Source organism: Bubalus kerabau, chromosome 2, assembly GCF_029407905.1.
Source record: "Bubalus kerabau isolate K-KA32 ecotype Philippines breed swamp buffalo chromosome 2, PCC_UOA_SB_1v2, whole genome shotgun sequence".
NCBI classification, from domain to species: domain Eukaryota; kingdom Metazoa; phylum Chordata; class Mammalia; order Artiodactyla; family Bovidae; genus Bubalus; species Bubalus kerabau.
This window is the reverse complement of record NC_073625.1, coordinates 115,548,988-115,567,774: the sequence shown is the minus strand read 5'-3', so window position 1 is coordinate 115,567,774 and position 18,787 is coordinate 115,548,988. Positions and strand designations below refer to the sequence as shown.

Here is an 18,787-nt window from a genome sequence, read left to right as displayed (position 1 = left end):
ATGATAGCGAATGCTGGAGAGAGTGGGGAAAAGGGACCCTCCCTCAATGTTGGCGGGATGTACACTGGTACAGTCGCTAAAGACCAGTAAGGAAGTTCCTCAGAAAGCTACAAGTAAAGTTGCCACATGATGCAGGAATCCCATTCAAAAGACACATACGCTCCTGTGTTCACAGCAGCACTATTCACAACAGCTAAGACATGGAAACAATCTCAACATTCAATGAGTAAAGAAGATGGGTGACACAAACATGCTCATGCATGCACGCATGCACACGCACACACACACACACATACAGGGATACTACTCAGCCATAAAGAGAACGAAATAATGCCATCTGTCCAACATGGATGGACCTACACAGTCTCGTACTAAGGAAGAAAGACAAATACCCTATGATACCACTGATACGTGGAATCTAAAATATGACACAAATGAGCACATCACCAAGACAGAAACAGACTCCCAAAGAGAACAGACTTGTGCTCGCCAACTGGGAGGGAGAGTGGGAAAGCGATGGGGTGGGAATCTGGGGTTAGCAGATAGATTCTATTATATATAGAATGGATAAAGAACGAGGTCCTATTGTATATAGCACAGGGAACTACATTTAATATTCTGTGATAAACTATCATGGAAAAGAATATTTTTTAATGTGTATATAGGACTTCCTGGTAACGCAGTGGGTAAGAATCCACCTGACAATGCAGGAGACACGGCTTCGATCCTTGGTCGGGAAGATCCCACATGCCGCAGAGCAGCTAAGCCCTGATCACAACTACTGAGCCTGTGCTCTAGAGCCCACAGGCCACAACGAGCAACTTGGGCACCACAATGAAGGAGAGCCCTGGCTCACCCCGACAGGAGAAGGCCCACGCACGGCAACAAATAAAATATATATATACACACACACACGTAACTTAATCACTTTTCTGTACAGCAGAAATTAACACAACATTGTAAATCAACTATATCTCAATAAAAAGGTAACACAAAAAAGCAGCCTTATGGAGTTCCACAGGACATCAGCCTAGACCATCCCTTTGTTAACTCAAGACCACCAGTGGGCAGTTCGCAGCTTTGAGCCACTGCAGCTGTGTTTCTAAGACTGCTAAAAGTGCTCTGTGTTCAGATAAGTTTGGAAGACATGACAGAACCCTGTATTCCACACTGAAAAGTCACAAACATGAGCACAACAAAGATTCCGCAAAGTCCTAAACAAATGTCTGATTCTGTTTCGAGGATTCCTCCTTGAGCATAGAACACCTGTTTTTTGGCAGTATCTTCAAAATATCAGTTGGGAAACAATGATCAGTTTCTAGGCATATTTCAATAAAAAGTAACCTTCCGGATTTTCATCCTAAAATTAGACTGCAAGCTATTTTTACACATCTAGGTTTTATTTTGCTGACTTGGAAAAAGCAGCATTTTAGAGGAATCATTACCAATCAATAGGCTTACCTCCTGCTTCTAACTGAACTCCTGGAGTCAAGTGAAGAAATTCTGGTTTCATGCTTACTCGGGAGCCAGAAATAAAACCAATCACAAATTTAGAATGTTCTTCAGCCATTTTCACCTGAATGGAATGTAATAAACAGATGACAGGACAGCAGTTAACCACACCAAATGTAAGAAACTTTGCTATCTTATAGACATATTTTCTCACATCACATTAAACTCATATTTAAACAGGTAATCTTAGATATGAAACTACACACTTGCTCCACTAAGACCCTAAAATAACTCCTATCCCCTTCTCCCATAAGCAAACACAAAAACACTAAAAATCCTATACTATTTGCATCGAAAATCTAGATGCTCCATTATTACCTATTTTTAATAATGTTTAGGGACCTACCTACTTCCAAAAAGGATATAAATCATACCCTAGAATACATTTATAATGATCTAAAGCTACACTGAAGTCTTACTGCCCATCGACACAGATATCCAATGACAGCCACCACATAAAAACAGCTGTGCTGTAAAGAGCTAGCTGAAGAAATCTTACCTCCACAGCTTTCCCTATACTTTAACACTGCCTCCACAATTTCTCTTCCATTACGTCACATCTTTAGAAGACTCCCTAGGTCTGCCTAACTTTTTTTCCGCCCCCTGCCTACCTTTCTAATTTGGTTCTTCCCTGAGGCCCAGACTGTTTCATTCTTGCTACTAAGTACTACCACCTACCAATAATCAATGTATTTCCTTGAGCCAGATCCAGAATGACAAGTATTAACACTGACTCGTGGACCCTCTGTAAGTCAGCTGGGAAATCACAGATACTTATGGTCAAATCAAGGGTAGGGTTAATGCCTGGCCCCAGGGCCATGAGTTTTTCACAGTTCCACAACCTTTGAAATATGAAAAATAAAATTTTAATTTTTACATGGGAATTTATTAAAATAAAAGCTCCTACTACTTTAAAAAGTAGTCTTTAAAATGTATGCAAAGGTAATCCATCTCATCTTTCTAGGTGACTATCCAACTATGAAACTTGCCCAGAGGACAATGTGAAGAGGAACTTTATAACCAGATGATTATCCATCTCTTATTTTGTTCTGGTGTGCAGCGGGTGGGAGCTGGGTATGGTACATTAGAACATGTATGGTGCTATAAGAACTTCCCTGGTGGCTCAGTCGGTAAAGAAACCACCTGCAATGTGGGAGACCTGGGTTCGATCCCTGGGTTGGGAAGATCCCCTGGAGAAGGGAATGGCAACCCACTCCAGTATTCTTGCCTGAGAATCCCCATGAACATAGGAACCTGGCGGGCTGCGGTCCATGGGGTCGCAAAGAGTTGAACACAACTGAGCGACTAAGCACACACATAAGAATTTTTAATAATGGGGAGTTACTAGAGGAAATAACGTGTCTGGACTCTAATTAAGAGCTCTCCTATAGAACCCCAATCAATATCAAAGACTGAAAAAGATAACCCACTTCGTGGGCTGCTGTCATGAGAATGTGCATCTTTGTGACTCAGGAAGATTCCAAGAAACTGGAAAAAAGCTCTTCAATTTCAACTCATGGTGAGATGGGAAAAACTCTATCTTAAAGGCCAGGTACATACAGACACATATGCTTATTTGACCCAATATCTGTGTTTCAATGTTTCTCTTGTAGTACCATTCAAATCTCTTTAGTGTCTGCTATAAGACATAAAAGGCTACTAACCATCAGTGCATTCTAGCCAACTAGTATTACTATACTGTCCCAGTAACAGCAGCTGATTTGTTGTTTTGGGCGGCAATTTCACAGACCCCAAATGCAGGTATTTTCTCTCCCTGTAACATCCAGTGTCACGGTCCTGCCTTCCTTGCCCCAGTCCCTCTCCTCTATCACTTACTGCTGCCTCAGTGTAGCTCCCAGTAGCCAAGGTGCCAGCAGAGCTCATTTCTGCAACAAGGAGGCATGCCCGGTGCAGCGGCAGGCCGACTTCTTCCAGGCCTTTCACAACTCCTGAGCCGGGCACGGCGTGAGCATTTACAAGATCTGCCCAGGAAGCTATTTTAAAGACCCCACCTCAGAAAGGGAAAGAAAGATCTTTGTCAATTTTCAAACAAAAACCTTTAACTTTTAACTCAACCAGCCATCTACAATATGGAAATAATCTAGTAACATGCTAATGAAACAGTGAAGCACTTCAAGAATTTTAGTAACTATCAGTGGACCTACTTGTGAAAAATGAATCTTTCCATCTGCTTAGCTAGTTGAGAAATAACAAGGAGAAAAAAATCTTGTAAGCTCCATACTTAGTTTATTAGCAAAACTGGTAAGGGTGTTTTTCTTTGCAGGCTGATGTTTGTGACCACCAGTAAGATTTATGCAACTGGAAAGGGACTCCAGTGAACACAGGTGTATTGAGGTCAAAGATAGCAAACTGAAATTCCCCTGAAGATGACAGATTTTCACTCTGTAGGGATATCTCAGGAACTTACCATCTCTTAAATCTTCTTCCTGTTCCTTAGGTTTCACTAGCTCTTCAAATTTCAATAAAGGAATCGTATTCATTTTAAAAGCAGAACAATAACTCAAGTAGATTTTTGAAAAAACTATATGCAAACTTGTAGAAAGCTTGTATAACTTTTTCAACAGTCAATATCTTAAGCATATGAAGTCATTACAAACAAATCTATTCTTAAAGAAGTAGCTTAAGAATATGCATGTATTACTTTAAGAAAAAATTATCTTAAAAGATGCTTATTAAAGAACATAAAATGTCTGTTGTAAGGTTAAGTGAAAACAAAAAAGCATTACATAAATAAGACAGAAATTTGCATAGATGAATGGGTAAAAGAAGCATTTTTACTATGTATGCTCTACTCTGAGTTCCTATTTAACACTTTTAAAAAAGGATGCGTATCAACAGATCTTTTTCTGCTAAAAATAAATCTTACCACTTTACACTCTTTTCCCTTATTTCCTGTATCTGCAATTTTCATTCTCCAAAGATGCAGAACTGTGTTTTGTTCTGCCAGGGCCAACACCTGTCATTTCTGCCTGCCTAAAACCCATGTCCCTTTCTTCTGGCATCAGCACAGCCATTTTCTTTAGGAGAATTAACCCTGTACTCGAGTTTCAAGAAGTTTACGTAAAGCTAATAGCCTCAGATCACCAGGAGCAGGGTCTATTACCCAAGTGAGTTAATAAAGGTATTCTATACCCAGGCCTGAGTGATTGGCTTGGGGCAGGCATGAGCAATGCGCCTACCTGAGAAAGAAGAGAGAAGAAAGCAGAGCTGAGACTTGAGAAAGTAAGCCCGAAAGATATCGCTTGAGCTCCTAGATCCAACCACGCTTGACAGGCTGTTCTACTGCTGCACTTGTCACGTGAGCCAATACATTTCCTTTTGTTCTTCAGCCAGTTTAGGCTGGATTTTGATTCTTGTTGGTTCCCGAATAATGCTTACCTTCATACTGCTTTTTTACTGTGTTTCCTATATCTGCAAATTTCCGGTCTTCAAAAATTAGAAACTCATGGCGTTTTGCCAGAGTGGTTAACTCCTTCATCACATCCAGAGTAAAATCATTCAAAATATCTACGTGAATCTTAAGCAAGCAGATTCTGGATCCCAAAGCATCTGCTAGCTGCAGCAGCTCTCTGGACTCTGAAACATCAGCAGACAGACACAGATTGGTCTCCTTCTTTTGCATAAGCCTGAGCAGCTTCGCTGCAACCGGGTGGGTCCCAGGCAGCTCTGCACGTGCACCAAAACTTAGTTCTTTGGGTTCTTTCTTCACAGAAGGGAGAGAATCATTAGGATTAGCTACCACAAGAACATTCTCCTGAATGAATCTCTTCACTCTCTCCACCATCTCAGCACTGATTTTCTTCTGTTGCTCAAGAATATGCAGTATTGTGGACAAGGTGCACACTGAGTGGAGACGAATCCCACGGGCCTGCAGATTGTCCTTGCCCCCCTGCTCTCTGTCCACCAGCACTATGGCGTCGGTGACCTTCAAGCCTTCTTTCTGAAGAACCTCAGCAGTTTCCCAAACACTAGATCCGCTGCTGACAACATCTTCAATGATCAAGCAGGTGTCTCCTGGATTAACAACCCCTTCTATAAGCTGTTTAGTACCTGGGAAAGAAAAAATTATGTTGATTCCATTTTAAAATTATGTATTTCAACCAACTCAAGATGTATCTATAGTATAAATTCGGCATGTATTTATGAAAAGGTGGGTAGTCTAAATTATACTTTCTGATAATCCACTTTGGAAATATATTTTTTAAATTTCTGATGAATCTTCAATGTGCTATGATTTATTGTTCTGTTAAATGTCTCTATTTCAAAACTGTCAAAGTTACATATACAGAATATTTACAGTAAAACTAGCAAATTATTTAACTTTGTAAAACATCACAATGTGTTTATGATCAAAATTTCAAATATGGGGTTTCTTTAGGCAAGATCACCTGGACTGATGAAAGTTATTAAAGAATAGCACAATATCATCAATGAAATCATTCCTTTTTCCATTAACAATTTCTTTATTCAAGATCAGCAAAACAACTGGCCTTTGAGTATACAAATTGAAGGGGGGAAATATTCAACAACCATTTAGATGAATCACTACATCCTTACGAATTATATAATGTAATGTGACTAAATATACTGGCCCACTCCAGTGGGCCTACCACAGACTATTTTCAGATAACCTACACATTGTAAATAATTCATGCTGGAGACTACAAAGACCTGTGTTTTCAGAGACGCATTTTTGTGTTTTCCACCACCAAATTTGCCTTATTTTGATGCAGAATATATTTAGTGGGTGTTTTGCCCACTTTTAACTTTCCCACATGTACTATCTTTGTCTTTTTCCTAACTCCTTTTCTTCCTCAAAGAACTGGAAAGTTTAACTTAGATGAGAACATAAGACTGTATTTATAGGTATGTTTTAAAATGAATGATCATATGCTAAGAAATATTTTTGAAGATACATAATAAGGAAATAGAAATAATAGTTTCTTTATGGGAGAGATTCATATAGATAAAACACTGTGCCACTAAATACCAAAAATATTATTCTAGCTTTTTATAATGTTGAATAAACTAAAACTAGACAAGAGTATAACAAATCTCCACAAATACAGAAACTTGCCACCTAATAACTCATGGGCGATCTTGTTTCAGCTATAATTCCAATCCCACCCTCCCCCCAATAATTTTTAGAAGCAAATCTCAGACATCATATGATTTCATCATAAAAATTTTTAGAACACATTGGTAAAAAAGGACTCATCAAAAAAAGCAACAAAACAGAAATAATACCAAAACACATTAATTCTTAATGTAATAAAATATGAAGTCAGTCCCAATACTTTTAGACTGATGTAGCTTTAAAACATGTTTGAAATACCCACCTGATAACCTACTGCCATGAACCCATTAAAAAAAAATAAATCTCTATTTAGAATTCCATGCGGCATTTACATTGCCCCCCCCTTTTTTTGCCATGCTTCATGGCTTGTAGGATCTTACTTCCCCAACCAGGCCTCCTGCAGTGGAAATGCAGAGTCCTAACCACTGGGCCACCAAGGAATTCCTTTACCTCGCTTTAAGGGAATGGTTTTATCCATGTAATTTGAACATGGTACCCTGGGGAAGTATATGCTCTAAAAGCATTCCGCTGATGAGGAAAGTCCTGGTAAAAATGTTGGGTTTCATAAATTTGGTGCACAAAGCACTTTTTTTTTTTTACTGCCTAATTAAAATAAAGCATTTTATCCCCAGACTCTAAAGGAAAGGGAGTTGCTTTATAACAACAGTTAACACACTCCAAGGCCATAACAACTTAAAGGACTTATGAGGAATATTCAAGGTGACTACCAACCTCAGTACCTAGAAGAACAAATTCTAAAAGTGCCAGGTTATGAATCAACTTAATGCTATACTACTTTTACTTTACCATAATCCTTTTTCTCCTTCCTTCTGATAAGCATCGGAATTTGGTGGGTTGAACAGACAACCGCAGCCAATGGTAAAGCTGTATAAGGTACTCCACACACAGTGTCAAACTTGATCTCTGCATTTTGGGCAGTTTGAAATAACATTTCTGCAACCTGTTAAAGAAAAAGAACATATGAATGACCTATTATTACTATTTTTAAAGCTGTATATAAATCATGTAACAATGTGACAGTAAGAACCTAGCAAAGGAAAGTCTCAAACTTGGGCCAGAAAAATATAAATGCCTTGTTAAATTATTCTCTCCACAAATCCCAGTTTACAAAACAAATATAAAAACACAAGAATTAATCTACTTGGCTAGACTCAGGACTGCTTCAAGGACAACATGGAATGTGTCAGGAAAGGCTATGATATTGACCCTGAGACTGAGCATTACACTTAGGCTTCACAGTTGTTCTCAGTAAATTCATTATGCTTTGAGTATCTAAACCCATCAGTTTTATTTTCCCAACACAAGTTTTCAATTAAGAAGTTTTACAAGAGAAATAAAGAAAACAATCGCATCAGGACTTGTCTGGTGAATGAGTGGCTAAGACTTGGTGCTCCCAACACAGGGGACCCAGGTTCTATCCCTGGTTGGGGAAGTAGATCCCACATGCCACAACTAAAGATCCTGCATGCTGTATCTAAAGATTCCACATTCTACATTCCACATATCTAAAGATTCCGCAACAAAGGTCAAAGGTCCCATGTGCCACAATTGAGACCCAGTGCAGTCGAATAAATAAATACAAATATTTAAAAAGAAAACAGTTGCATTATGAAGAATAAAACACCTACAAATAAATTTAACCAAGGAAGTGAAAGACTTGCACATTAAAAATATTAGATTTAAAAAAAAACTGAAGGTGGCATAAGCAAATGGAAGAATATTCCAGGCTCATGGATCAGAAGAATTAAAATGTTAAAATGTCCATGTTATCCAAAGCAATAAACAAACTCAATACAATTTCTATATAGTTACAAAGGCACTTTTCACAGAAATGGAACAATCCTAAAATTCGTACGGAACTACAAAAGACCCAGGATACCCAAAACAATCTTGAAAAAGAACAAAACTAGAGGCATCATGCTCCTTGATTTCAGACTATATTACAAAGTAATAGTAATCAAAACAATATGGCATTGGCATAAAACCAGACACACAGGTCAACAGAATGGAAAGCCCAGAAATAAAGCTACACATATATGTTCAAACAATACACATTAAAGGAGCCAAGGATATAAAAAGGGAAAAGGATAGTCTCTTCAACAAACAGGTTTGGGGCACATTAGACTACTGTCTTACACCATACATAAAAATTAACTCAGAATCATTTTGATATTTGGCAAAACTAATACAATTATGTAAAGTTTAAAAATAAAATAAAATTTAAAAAATAAATAAATAAAATAAAGAGAAAAAATAAATAAATAAATAAATAAAATCTCTCTTGGTAAATGTCAAAAAAAAAAATTAACTCAGAATGGATTAAAGACAGGAAATCATAAAATTCCTAGAAAAACACAAGTGGTAAGTTCCTTGACATTGGTCTTAGCAATGATATTTTTGGATTTGACACCAAAAGCAAAGGCAACAAAACCAAAAATAAACAAGTGGGAAAGTGGTTCAAGACTGCAGAGTAAGAACATCCTGAACTCACCTCCTCTCATTGACACAACAATTCTATAACTCACTGTGAACAATTCCCTCTAAAGGAACCTGAGAACCAGCAGAACAGCTCCATCACAACAAAGGATAAAAAGGCCTATTGAGATATGTAGAAGTTAGACACAGTCTCCTCAAAACTCCATCCCCACTTCAGCAACCCATAAGCAACACGGAGCTCACAAAAACCGAACTTCCCCCTGACACCCTACATCAGTCGCCCTAACCTGCGAACCCGCACCAGACAGTTAAGTACTCAAAACACTTGGCTTTGAACACCAACAGAGTTTAGATCCAGGAAAATCAGATGGATGCAGGGAATGGAGATTTTCTCTTAAATGGATTGTGAGCAGACTCACTCACCCTGGGACCCAGCTAAAGGGCAGCAACTTGAAAAGAGCCCAGATCATATATCAAGGAAATCCATCTGGTAATCTTAAAAACTGCCGGAATGTCACTGCTGGAGCTCTCTCCAGGTATGGAAGCACTGCTGCTGCTGAGTCGCTTCAGTCGTGTCCGACTCTGTGCGACCCCATAGACGGCAGCCCACCAGGCTCCCCCGTCCCTGGGATCCTCCAGGCAAGAACACTGGAGTGGGTTGCCATTTCCTTCTTCAAGGCATGAAAGGGAAAAGGGAAAGTGAAGTCGCTCAGTCATGTCCGACTCTTAGCGACTCCATGGGCTGCAGCCTACCAGACTCCTCCATCCATGGATTTTCCAGGCAAGAGTACTGGAGTGGGGTGCCGTTGCCTTCTCCAATGGAAGCACCAGCAGGCACCATTTTTACATTCTCTAACTTGCCAGTGCCTTCCCCACACGCCTCTGCCCAGCACCCCCAGAGGCAGCAGGGGAATGCACCATTTCCCCATGCTTCTGCAACAGCATAACAGCATGCTCCCCATCCCCTCCAGTCCTGCAGCCACAGCAGCAGTGTGGATACGCACCAAAGCCAGCAGGCATGTGCAACCCAAACAGGGGACACCACTGGAGTGTGTACTCTGGTTGCAAAGGGGGATTTCATTTCTGGGCTCCACAGGTGTGAAACAGTAGAATACACAGTTTGAGAAATAACCAAGAATTACGCAAGGTTAAAGGTTAAGTAAGCTTCATTTCCAACGTGGGGCCACCCCATCAAGACTGGAAGAAATACTGTTTTACCTAACACATGGAAACAAACACAGAGTCAAGCAAATTGAAGAAACAGAGATATATGTTCCAAATAACAAAAAAAGATAAAGCTCCTAGAAAAAATCTTAATGAAAAAGGTAAGTAATTTACCTGATAAAGCATTTAAAGTAATGGTCATAAAGATGCTCACCAAAATAGGAAAAAGAATAGATGAACTTGAAAAAAGAGAAAATGCAAAAATATACCAAAGAGAAATCAGAGAGCTGAAGAATATAACAACTTATCTGAAAAACACACTAAAGGGGTTCAAAAACAGACTAGATAAAGCAGAAAGATTGGTAATCTGGAAGACAGGGCAGTGGAACTCATCCAAACAGGGCAGCAATAAACAAAACCCCAGAATTTTAAAAAGCAGAAACAGTCTAGGAGACCAAGGGGATAATACTGAGAATAATGGCTTCCAGTTTAAGATAGTGGAGTAGAAGATGTGCACTCATCTCCTGTGAGAACACCCGAATGGTAACTAGCTGTTGAACAATCATTGACAGGACACTGGAACCCACCAAAGAAAGATACCCCACGTCCAAAGACAAAGAAGAAGCTGCAGTAAGACAGCAGGAGAGGCACAATCACAATAAAATCAAATCCCATACCCACCAGGTGGGTGATCCACAGACTACAATACAATAATGCCAAAAAGTTATCCCACTGTTATGAAGCTTCCGAATACCACTTCAGGCTTCCCAGCCTGGGGATCTGACAAAGGGACTAGAAATCCCCAGGGACTCTGGCCTCAAAGGCCAGTGGGGTTTGATTACAGGACTTCCACAGGACTAGGGGAAACATGGACTCCAGTCTTAGAGGGCACAAACAAAATCTTGCATGAACAAAGACCCAGAAGAGGAAGAGTGATCCCACTGGAGACTGAACCAAACTACCTGATAGTGTTGGAAAGCCTCCTGTGGAGTCAGCAGGGGCTCACCACAGGGACAGGGGCACCAGTCTGGGAAGGTCCCCCTTGGTGGTTGCCATTAACCATGCCAGCTGAGCTATTTGAAATCCTAAAAGAAGATGCTGTTAAAGTGCTGCACTCAATATGCCAGCAAATTTGGAAAACTCAGCAGTGGCCACAGGACTGGAAATGGTCAGTTTTCATTCCAATCCCAAAGAAGGGCAATGACAAAGAATCTTAAACTACCGCACAATTGCACTCATCTCACATGCTAGTAATGCTCAAAATTCTCCAAGCTAGATTTCAACGCTACATGAACCGAGAACTTCTAGATGGTTAAGCTGGATTTAGAAAAGGCAGAGGAACCAGAGATCAAATAGCCAACATCCGCTGGAACACCAAAAAAGCAAGACAATTCCAGAAAAACATCTACTTCTCCTTCATTGACTACACTGAAGCCTTTGACCGTGTGGATCATGACAAACTGGGGAAAACTCTCAAAGAGATGGGGATACCCGCCTCCTGTGAAACCTGTATGCAGGTCAAGAAACAACAGTTAGAACTGGACATGGAACAACAGACTGGTTCCAAATAGGGAAAGGAGAATGTCAAAGCTGTATATTGTCATCCTGCTTATTTAACTTACACACAGAGTACATCATACGAAATGCCAGGCTGGATGAAGCACAAGCTGGAATCAAGATTGCCGGGAGAAATATCAATAACCTCAGATATGCAGATAACACCAGCCTTATGGCAGAAAGCAAAGAACTAAAGAGCCTCTTGATGAAGGTGAAAGAAAAGAGTGAAAAAGTTGGCTTAAAAGTCAACATTCAAAAAACTAAGGTCATGGCATCTGGTCCCATCACTTCATGTCAAATAGATGGAGAAACAATGGAAACAGTGACAGACTTAATTTTGTTGGGCTCCAAAATCACTGCAGATGGTGACTGCAGCAATGAAATTAAAAGACGCTCGCTTGTTGGAAGAAAAGCTATGAGCAACCTAGACAGCATATTAAAAAGCAGACGTTACTTTGCTGACAAAGGTCCGTATAGTTAAAGCTATGGTTTTTCCAGGAGTCATGGATGGATGTGAGAGTTGGACCATACAGAAGGCTGAGCACCGAAGAATTGATGCTTTTGGACTGTGGTGCTGGAGAAGGCTCTTGAGAGTCCCTTGGACTGCAAGGAGATCCAACCAGTCAATCCTAAAGGAGATCAGTCCTGAATATTCATTGGAAGGACTGATGCTGAAGCTGAAGCTCCAATACTTTGGCCATGTGATTCAAAGAGCCAACTCATTGGAAAAAACCCTAATGCTGGGCAAGACTGAAGGCAGGAGAAGGGGATGACAGAGGATGAGATGGTTAGATGGCATCACTGACTCAATGGACATGAGTTTGAGCAAGCTCCGGGAAATGGTGAAGGACAGGGAAGCCTGACGTGCTGCAGTCCATGGGGTCGCAAAGAGTCAGACATGACTGAGCAACTAAACACCAGTGGGCAGACAGAAGAAGCAAGAAGCAGCACAGTCCCAGAGTGGCTAAAGGAAAAAACATATTACAGAGAGTTAATCACGATGAAAAAGTAAAAAGTTATGTCCCAGATGAAGGGACAAGATAAAACCCCAGAAAAACAACTAAATGAAGTGGAGATAGGCAACCTTCCAGAAAAAAAATTCAGAATAATGATAGTGAAGATGATCCAGGATCTCTGGAAAACAATGGAGAAAATGCAAGAATACCAAAGATCTACTAGAACTAAAGAACAAACAAACAGATGAAAAATACACTAGAAGGAATCAGCAGCAGAATAAGGCAGAAGAATGAATAAATGATCTGGAGGACAGAATAGTGGAAATCACTGCTGTAGAACAGAATATAGAAAAAAGAATGAAAAGAAATGAAGACACTGTAAGAGACCTCTGGGATAACATTAAACCACCAACATTTGCATTATAGGGGTCCTAGAAGGAGAAGAGAGAAAGGACCTAAGAAATATCTGGAGAGATAATAGCTGAAAACTTCCCTAAATTGTGAAAGGAAATAGTCAACCAAGTCCAAGAAGCAGAGAATCCCAGGCAGGATAAACCCAGGGAGGAACACTCCAAGACACATAGTAATCAAACTGACAAAAATTAAAGACAAAGATAAAACATTAAAAGCAACAAGGAAAAAACAACAAATAACATACAAGGGAACTCCTAACAGGCTATCAGCTGATTTTTCAACAGAAACTCTACAAGCCAGAAAGGAATGTCACAGTATATTTAAAGTGATGAAAGGAAGAACCTACAACCAAGAATACTCTACCCACCAAGTCTCATTCAGATTTGATGGAGAAACCAAAAGCTTTCCAGACAAGCAAAAGTTAACAGAATTCAGGACCACCAAACCAGCTTTACAACAAACATTAAAGGAACTTCTCTAGGCAGCAAACACAAGAGAAGGGAAAGATCTACAGAACATAAACCCAAGATAATTAAGAAAATGGTAATATGATCATATACATCGATTAATTACCTTAAATGTAAACGGGTTAAGTGCACCAACCAAAGACACAGACTGGCTGCGCTGATGAAAACAAATGCATGTATGTACTTCCACTTCCATATCACTCTGCCGGACCCCCAAATTGTATCTAATTATTTTATATTGCTAAGTTAATCATGTTCCCGTGTAATTATCTTCTATTTTTGGTCTGGCTATTGATTATGAAAACTGATAAAACATCTTTTACTATTATGATCATGTAATTATTACTTAATATCACTGGATCACAATTGGTCAGCAGAAAAAAATAATAGAACTCTATATCACCAAAACTACAATAGAGAAACCTATAATCACTTTTCAAAATCCAGATGCATATCAGAATTATCTTGAAACTTTTTGAAAAATACAAATGCCCAGGTATTGCTTTTTTTTCTCCAGAGCTCCAGGTATGTTAAAAAAAAAAGTTCTGTCCCCTTTCCCAGGATATCAGCTCATTCAAGTCTCATCTTTGGTAATTAAGAGTAGGCAGGGACTTTCCCTGGCAGTCCAGTGGCTAAGACTCTACCTTCCAACGCAAAGGGTGCAGGTTCAATTCCTGGCGGGCGAGTTAATAATCCCACCACCAAAAATCCAAAACATAAAACAGAAACAATATTGTAACAAATTCAAGAGACTTTATCCCTCTCTTATGGAGGACTTCATGCATGAAAGTGAAACAACTGTCAACGGTTAGGGGATTCTTTTATCTCTTTGTATACACATGGAATTTGCTCACATGATATTTTAAAATTCTGTTTCAGTCCCACACCCCATTATTCAGAATGCCCATCATACTAAAAAAGCTGAAAGAATTCCAAAGGACATATAACTTTAGGTGGGAAAAAACTGTAACACTTATTTTAATACCAATGATCATTTTTTAAACATCAAGACCTTCTAACAGATTCTAACTCCAAGGAGTCCCAAGCTCCCTAGAAGTCCTCCTGCCTCCTGTCTTGGCTGTCTTAATTAACAAAGTCCTGTCCTACCCAGAGGCTTGGATGCACAAGGATTTCCTTTTCTCCCTGCTCTCAGCCCAGGGCCTCTGCCAGGGAGTTTTCACCACTTGTGCCTCAAAGGGTGAGCCCAGGTGCTTCTTGTTTAGAGCTCTTCCTTTGCCCTTCTTGGATGTGACTAAGGGAAAAAAGCTAGGGAGGAGACATCCCAGCGAGTGGATGCTTCTCATTTAGATCGAAAAAAATCTCCAACCCAATAAACAAGCCCTTCACAAACTACCAACCAGAAAAACTGCTAGCCATTGCCAAGCACATAGTAGGCACCTGTTCAATACTGAAGAAATGAATGAATGAATCTAAAGAAAAAAATACTGAGAACATTCACATTGTACACTATATATATAACAACTGTAAATACATATGTACCCAACACAGGAGCACCTCAATATATGAGGCAAATATTAACAGCCGTAAAAGGAGAAATCAACAGCTACACAATAATAGTGGGGGACTTTAACACCCCATTTACATCAACAGAGATGGTCCAGACAGAAAATCAATAAGGAAACACATGCCTTAAATGACACATTGGACCAGACTGATTTAATTGATATTTATAAGAACATCCCATCCAAAATACACATTCTCAAGTGCACAGAGAACATTCTCCAGGATTTATCACATGCTGGACCACAAAGCAAGCCACGGTAAGTTTAAGAAAACTGAAATCATATCAAGCATATTTTCCCATCACAACACTATGAGATTAGAAATACACTAAGACAAAAAACTGTAAAAAACACAAACATGTGGAAGCTGAACAACATGTTACTAAACAACTCACTGAAGAAATCAAAGAATAAATGACTAGAGACAAGAGAAAACAAAAACACAGACTTCCCTGGTGTTCTAACGGTTAAGAATCCGCCCGCCAGTGCAGGGTCATGTGTTGACCCCTGGTCTGGGGGCATCCCACATACAGTGGAGCAGCCAACCCAGTGTGCCACACTGCTGAAGCCCGCGCACCTAGGGCCTGAGCTCCACCAGAGAAACTGCTGCAACGAGAAGCCCGGGCAGCTCGGAGAGCAGCCCCCACTCGCCAAAACTAGAGAAAGCCCATGGACAGCAATGGAGACTTGGTGCAGCCTAAAAATGTACACATTAAAAAAAAAGATTCAAATTCTATGGGACGCAGCAAAAGCAGTTCTAAGAGGGGAAGTTATAGCAATACCATCTTACCTCAGGAAACAAGAAAAGTCTCAATGAATTGACCTAACTTTACACATAAAGCAAACTAGAGGAAGAAAAACAAACAAAACCCAAAGTTAGTAGAAAGAAATCATAAAGATCAGAGCAGAAATAAATGAAATAGAGATGAAGACTACCATAGAAAAGACCAATGAAACTAAAAGCTGGTTGTTTGAAAAGGTAAACAAAATTGACACACCTTTAGCCAGACTCATCCAGGAAACAGGGGAAAGGGCTCAAATCAATAAAATTAGAAATGAAAACGAAGTTACAGTGGACACCAAGGAAATACAAAGGATCGTGAGAGTACTATAAGTAACTATAAGTTAATAAAATGGACCATCTAGAAGAAATGGACAATTCTTAGACAGGTTTCCCAAGACTGAATGAGGAAGATATAGAAAGCATGAACAGACCAATCACAAGTATTGAAATTGAAACTGTGAGTAAAAAACTAACAAACAAAAGTCCATGACTAGATGACTTCACAGGCCAATTCTTATCGAATTTAGAGAAGAGTTAACACCTATCCTTCTCAAACTGTTCCAAAAAATGGCAGAGGAAGGAATACTCCCAAACCAGACTCATTCAATGTGGCCACCATCACCCTGATACCAAAATCAGAGAACAATAACAGACACAAAAATAAAATTACAGGCCAACACCACTGATGAACATAGATGTAAAAATCCTCAACAAAATACTAGAAAAGCAAATCCAGCAATACATTAAAAGGATCATACACCATGATGAACTGGGATTTATCCCAGTGATGGAAGGATTTTTGAATATCTGCAAATCAATCAGTATGATACATCACACCAACAAATTGAAGAATACAAATTATATGATCATCTCAGTAGATGCAGAAAAACCTGACAAAATCCAAAACGTATTTATTTTAAAAACTCTCCACAAAATGAGAATAAAGAGAATATACCTCAACATAATAAAGACCATATATGACAAAGCTAACATAATAGTCAACAGTTAAAAGCTGAAAGCATCTTTCTAAGATCAGGAACAAGACTAGGATGCCCACTCTCACCACCTTTATTCAGCAGTTTTGGAAGTCCTAGCCATAGCAATCACAGAAGAAAAAGAAATAAATAGAATCGAAATTGGAAAACTGGTAAAACTGTCACTGATCTCAGATGACATATTCTACATAGAAAACTCTAAAGATGCCACCAGAAAACTACTAGAGCACATCAGTGAATTTGGTAAAGTTTGGAGAATACAAAATTAATACACAGAAATCTCTTGCATTTTTACATACCTAACAACAGGAGGTGGTGACCAAAACCACTCCCAAGAAGAAGAAATGCAACAAGGCAATGGTTGTCTGAGGCCGCCTTACAAACAGCTGAGAAAAGAAGATAAGTGAAAGGCAAAGGAGAAAAGGGAAGATACACCCATCTGAATGCAGACTTCCAAAGAACAGCAAGGAGAGAGAAGAAAGCCTTAAGCGAAAAAAATGAAGATCATGGCATCTGGTCCCATCACTTCATGGCAAATAGATGGGGAAACAATGGAAACAGTGACAGACTTTATTTTCTTGGGCTCCAAAGTCACTGTGGACAGTGACTGCAGCCATGAAATTAAAAGACACTTGCTCCTTGGAAGAAAAGCTGTGACAAACCTAGACAGTGTATTAAAATGCAGAGACATCACTTTACTGACAAAGGTCCATCTAGTCAAAGCTATGGTTTTTCCAGTAGTCATGTACAGATGTGAGAATTGGACCATAAAGAAGGCTGAGCATCGAAGAATTGATGCTCCTAAACTGTGGTGCTGGAGAAGACTCTTGAGAGTCCCTTGGACTGCAAGGAGATCAAACCAGTCAATCCTAAAGGAAATCAACCCTGAACATTCATTGGAAGGACTGATGTTGAAGCTAAAGCTCCAATACTCTGGCCACCTGATGCAAAGAGTCAACTCACTGGAGGAAACTCTGATGCTGGGAAAGATTGAGGGCAGGAGGAGAAGGGGTGACAGAGGAGAAAATGGCTGGATGGCATTATTGACTCAATGGACATGAGTTTGAGCAAACTCCAGGACTTAGTCAAGGGAAGCCTGGCATGCTGCAGTCCATGGGGTTGCAAAGACTCAGACATGACTGAGCAAATGAACAACAAAAAATCAGGAAGAGAAATTTAAAAAACAATTCCATTTACCATCACATCAGAAAGAGTAAAATACCAGGACTTTTTTGGTGGTCCAGTGGTTAAGATTCATACTTACAATGCAAGGGACACAGGTTCAATTCCTAGTCAGGGAACTAAGATCCCACATGCCAGCCGGTGTGGCCAAATATATATGTGTGTGTGTGTGTGTGTGTGTGTGTGTATGTGTGTGTGTATGTATATATATAGTCTTGGAGAAGGCAATTGCACCCCACTCCAGTACTCTTGCCTGGAAAATCCCATGGACGGAGGAGCCTGGTAGGCTGCAGTCCATGGGATCGCAAAGAGTTGGACACGACTGAGTGACTTCACTTTCACTCTTCACTTTCACGCATTGGAGAAGGAAATGGCGACCCACTCCAGTGTTCTTGCCTGGAGAATCCCAGGGATGGGGCAACCTGGTGGGCTGCCGTCTATGGGGTCGCACAGAGTCGGACACGACTGAAGTGACTTAGCAGCAGTAGCATATATAGTCTTATTTTTGCTTAAAAATAAAAAGAATAAAATACCTAGGAACAAACCTAAGGAGACAAAAATCTCAACTCTGAAAACTAAGATGGTGATGAAAGAAATCAGAGATGACACAAACAGATGGAAAGGTGTACCATGCTCTTGGACAACTGTCAAAATGACTATACTACCCAAGGCAATCTA

At 39.8% G+C, this 18,787-nt stretch overlaps 1 protein-coding gene across 3 annotated transcripts in view; it reads right to left on the bottom strand.

Annotated features, from left to right (window-relative positions):
- UMPS (uridine monophosphate synthetase) overlaps window positions 1-18,787 on the bottom strand; it is a 52,046-nt gene that overhangs the window by 23,921 nt on the left and 9,338 nt on the right. For all 3 annotated transcript variants that reach the window (XM_055568459.1, XM_055568460.1, XM_055568457.1), the window contains exons 2-5: window positions 7,418-7,571; window positions 4,912-5,583; window positions 3,349-3,524; window positions 1,462-1,576 (exon numbers count right to left, since the gene is read on the bottom strand). In XM_055568459.1, coding sequence (XP_055424434.1) covers window positions 1,462-1,576; window positions 3,349-3,524; window positions 4,912-5,583; window positions 7,418-7,571 — 1,117 coding nt within the window. The remainder of the gene's footprint in view (window positions 1-1,461; window positions 1,577-3,348; window positions 3,525-4,911; window positions 5,584-7,417; window positions 7,572-18,787) is intronic.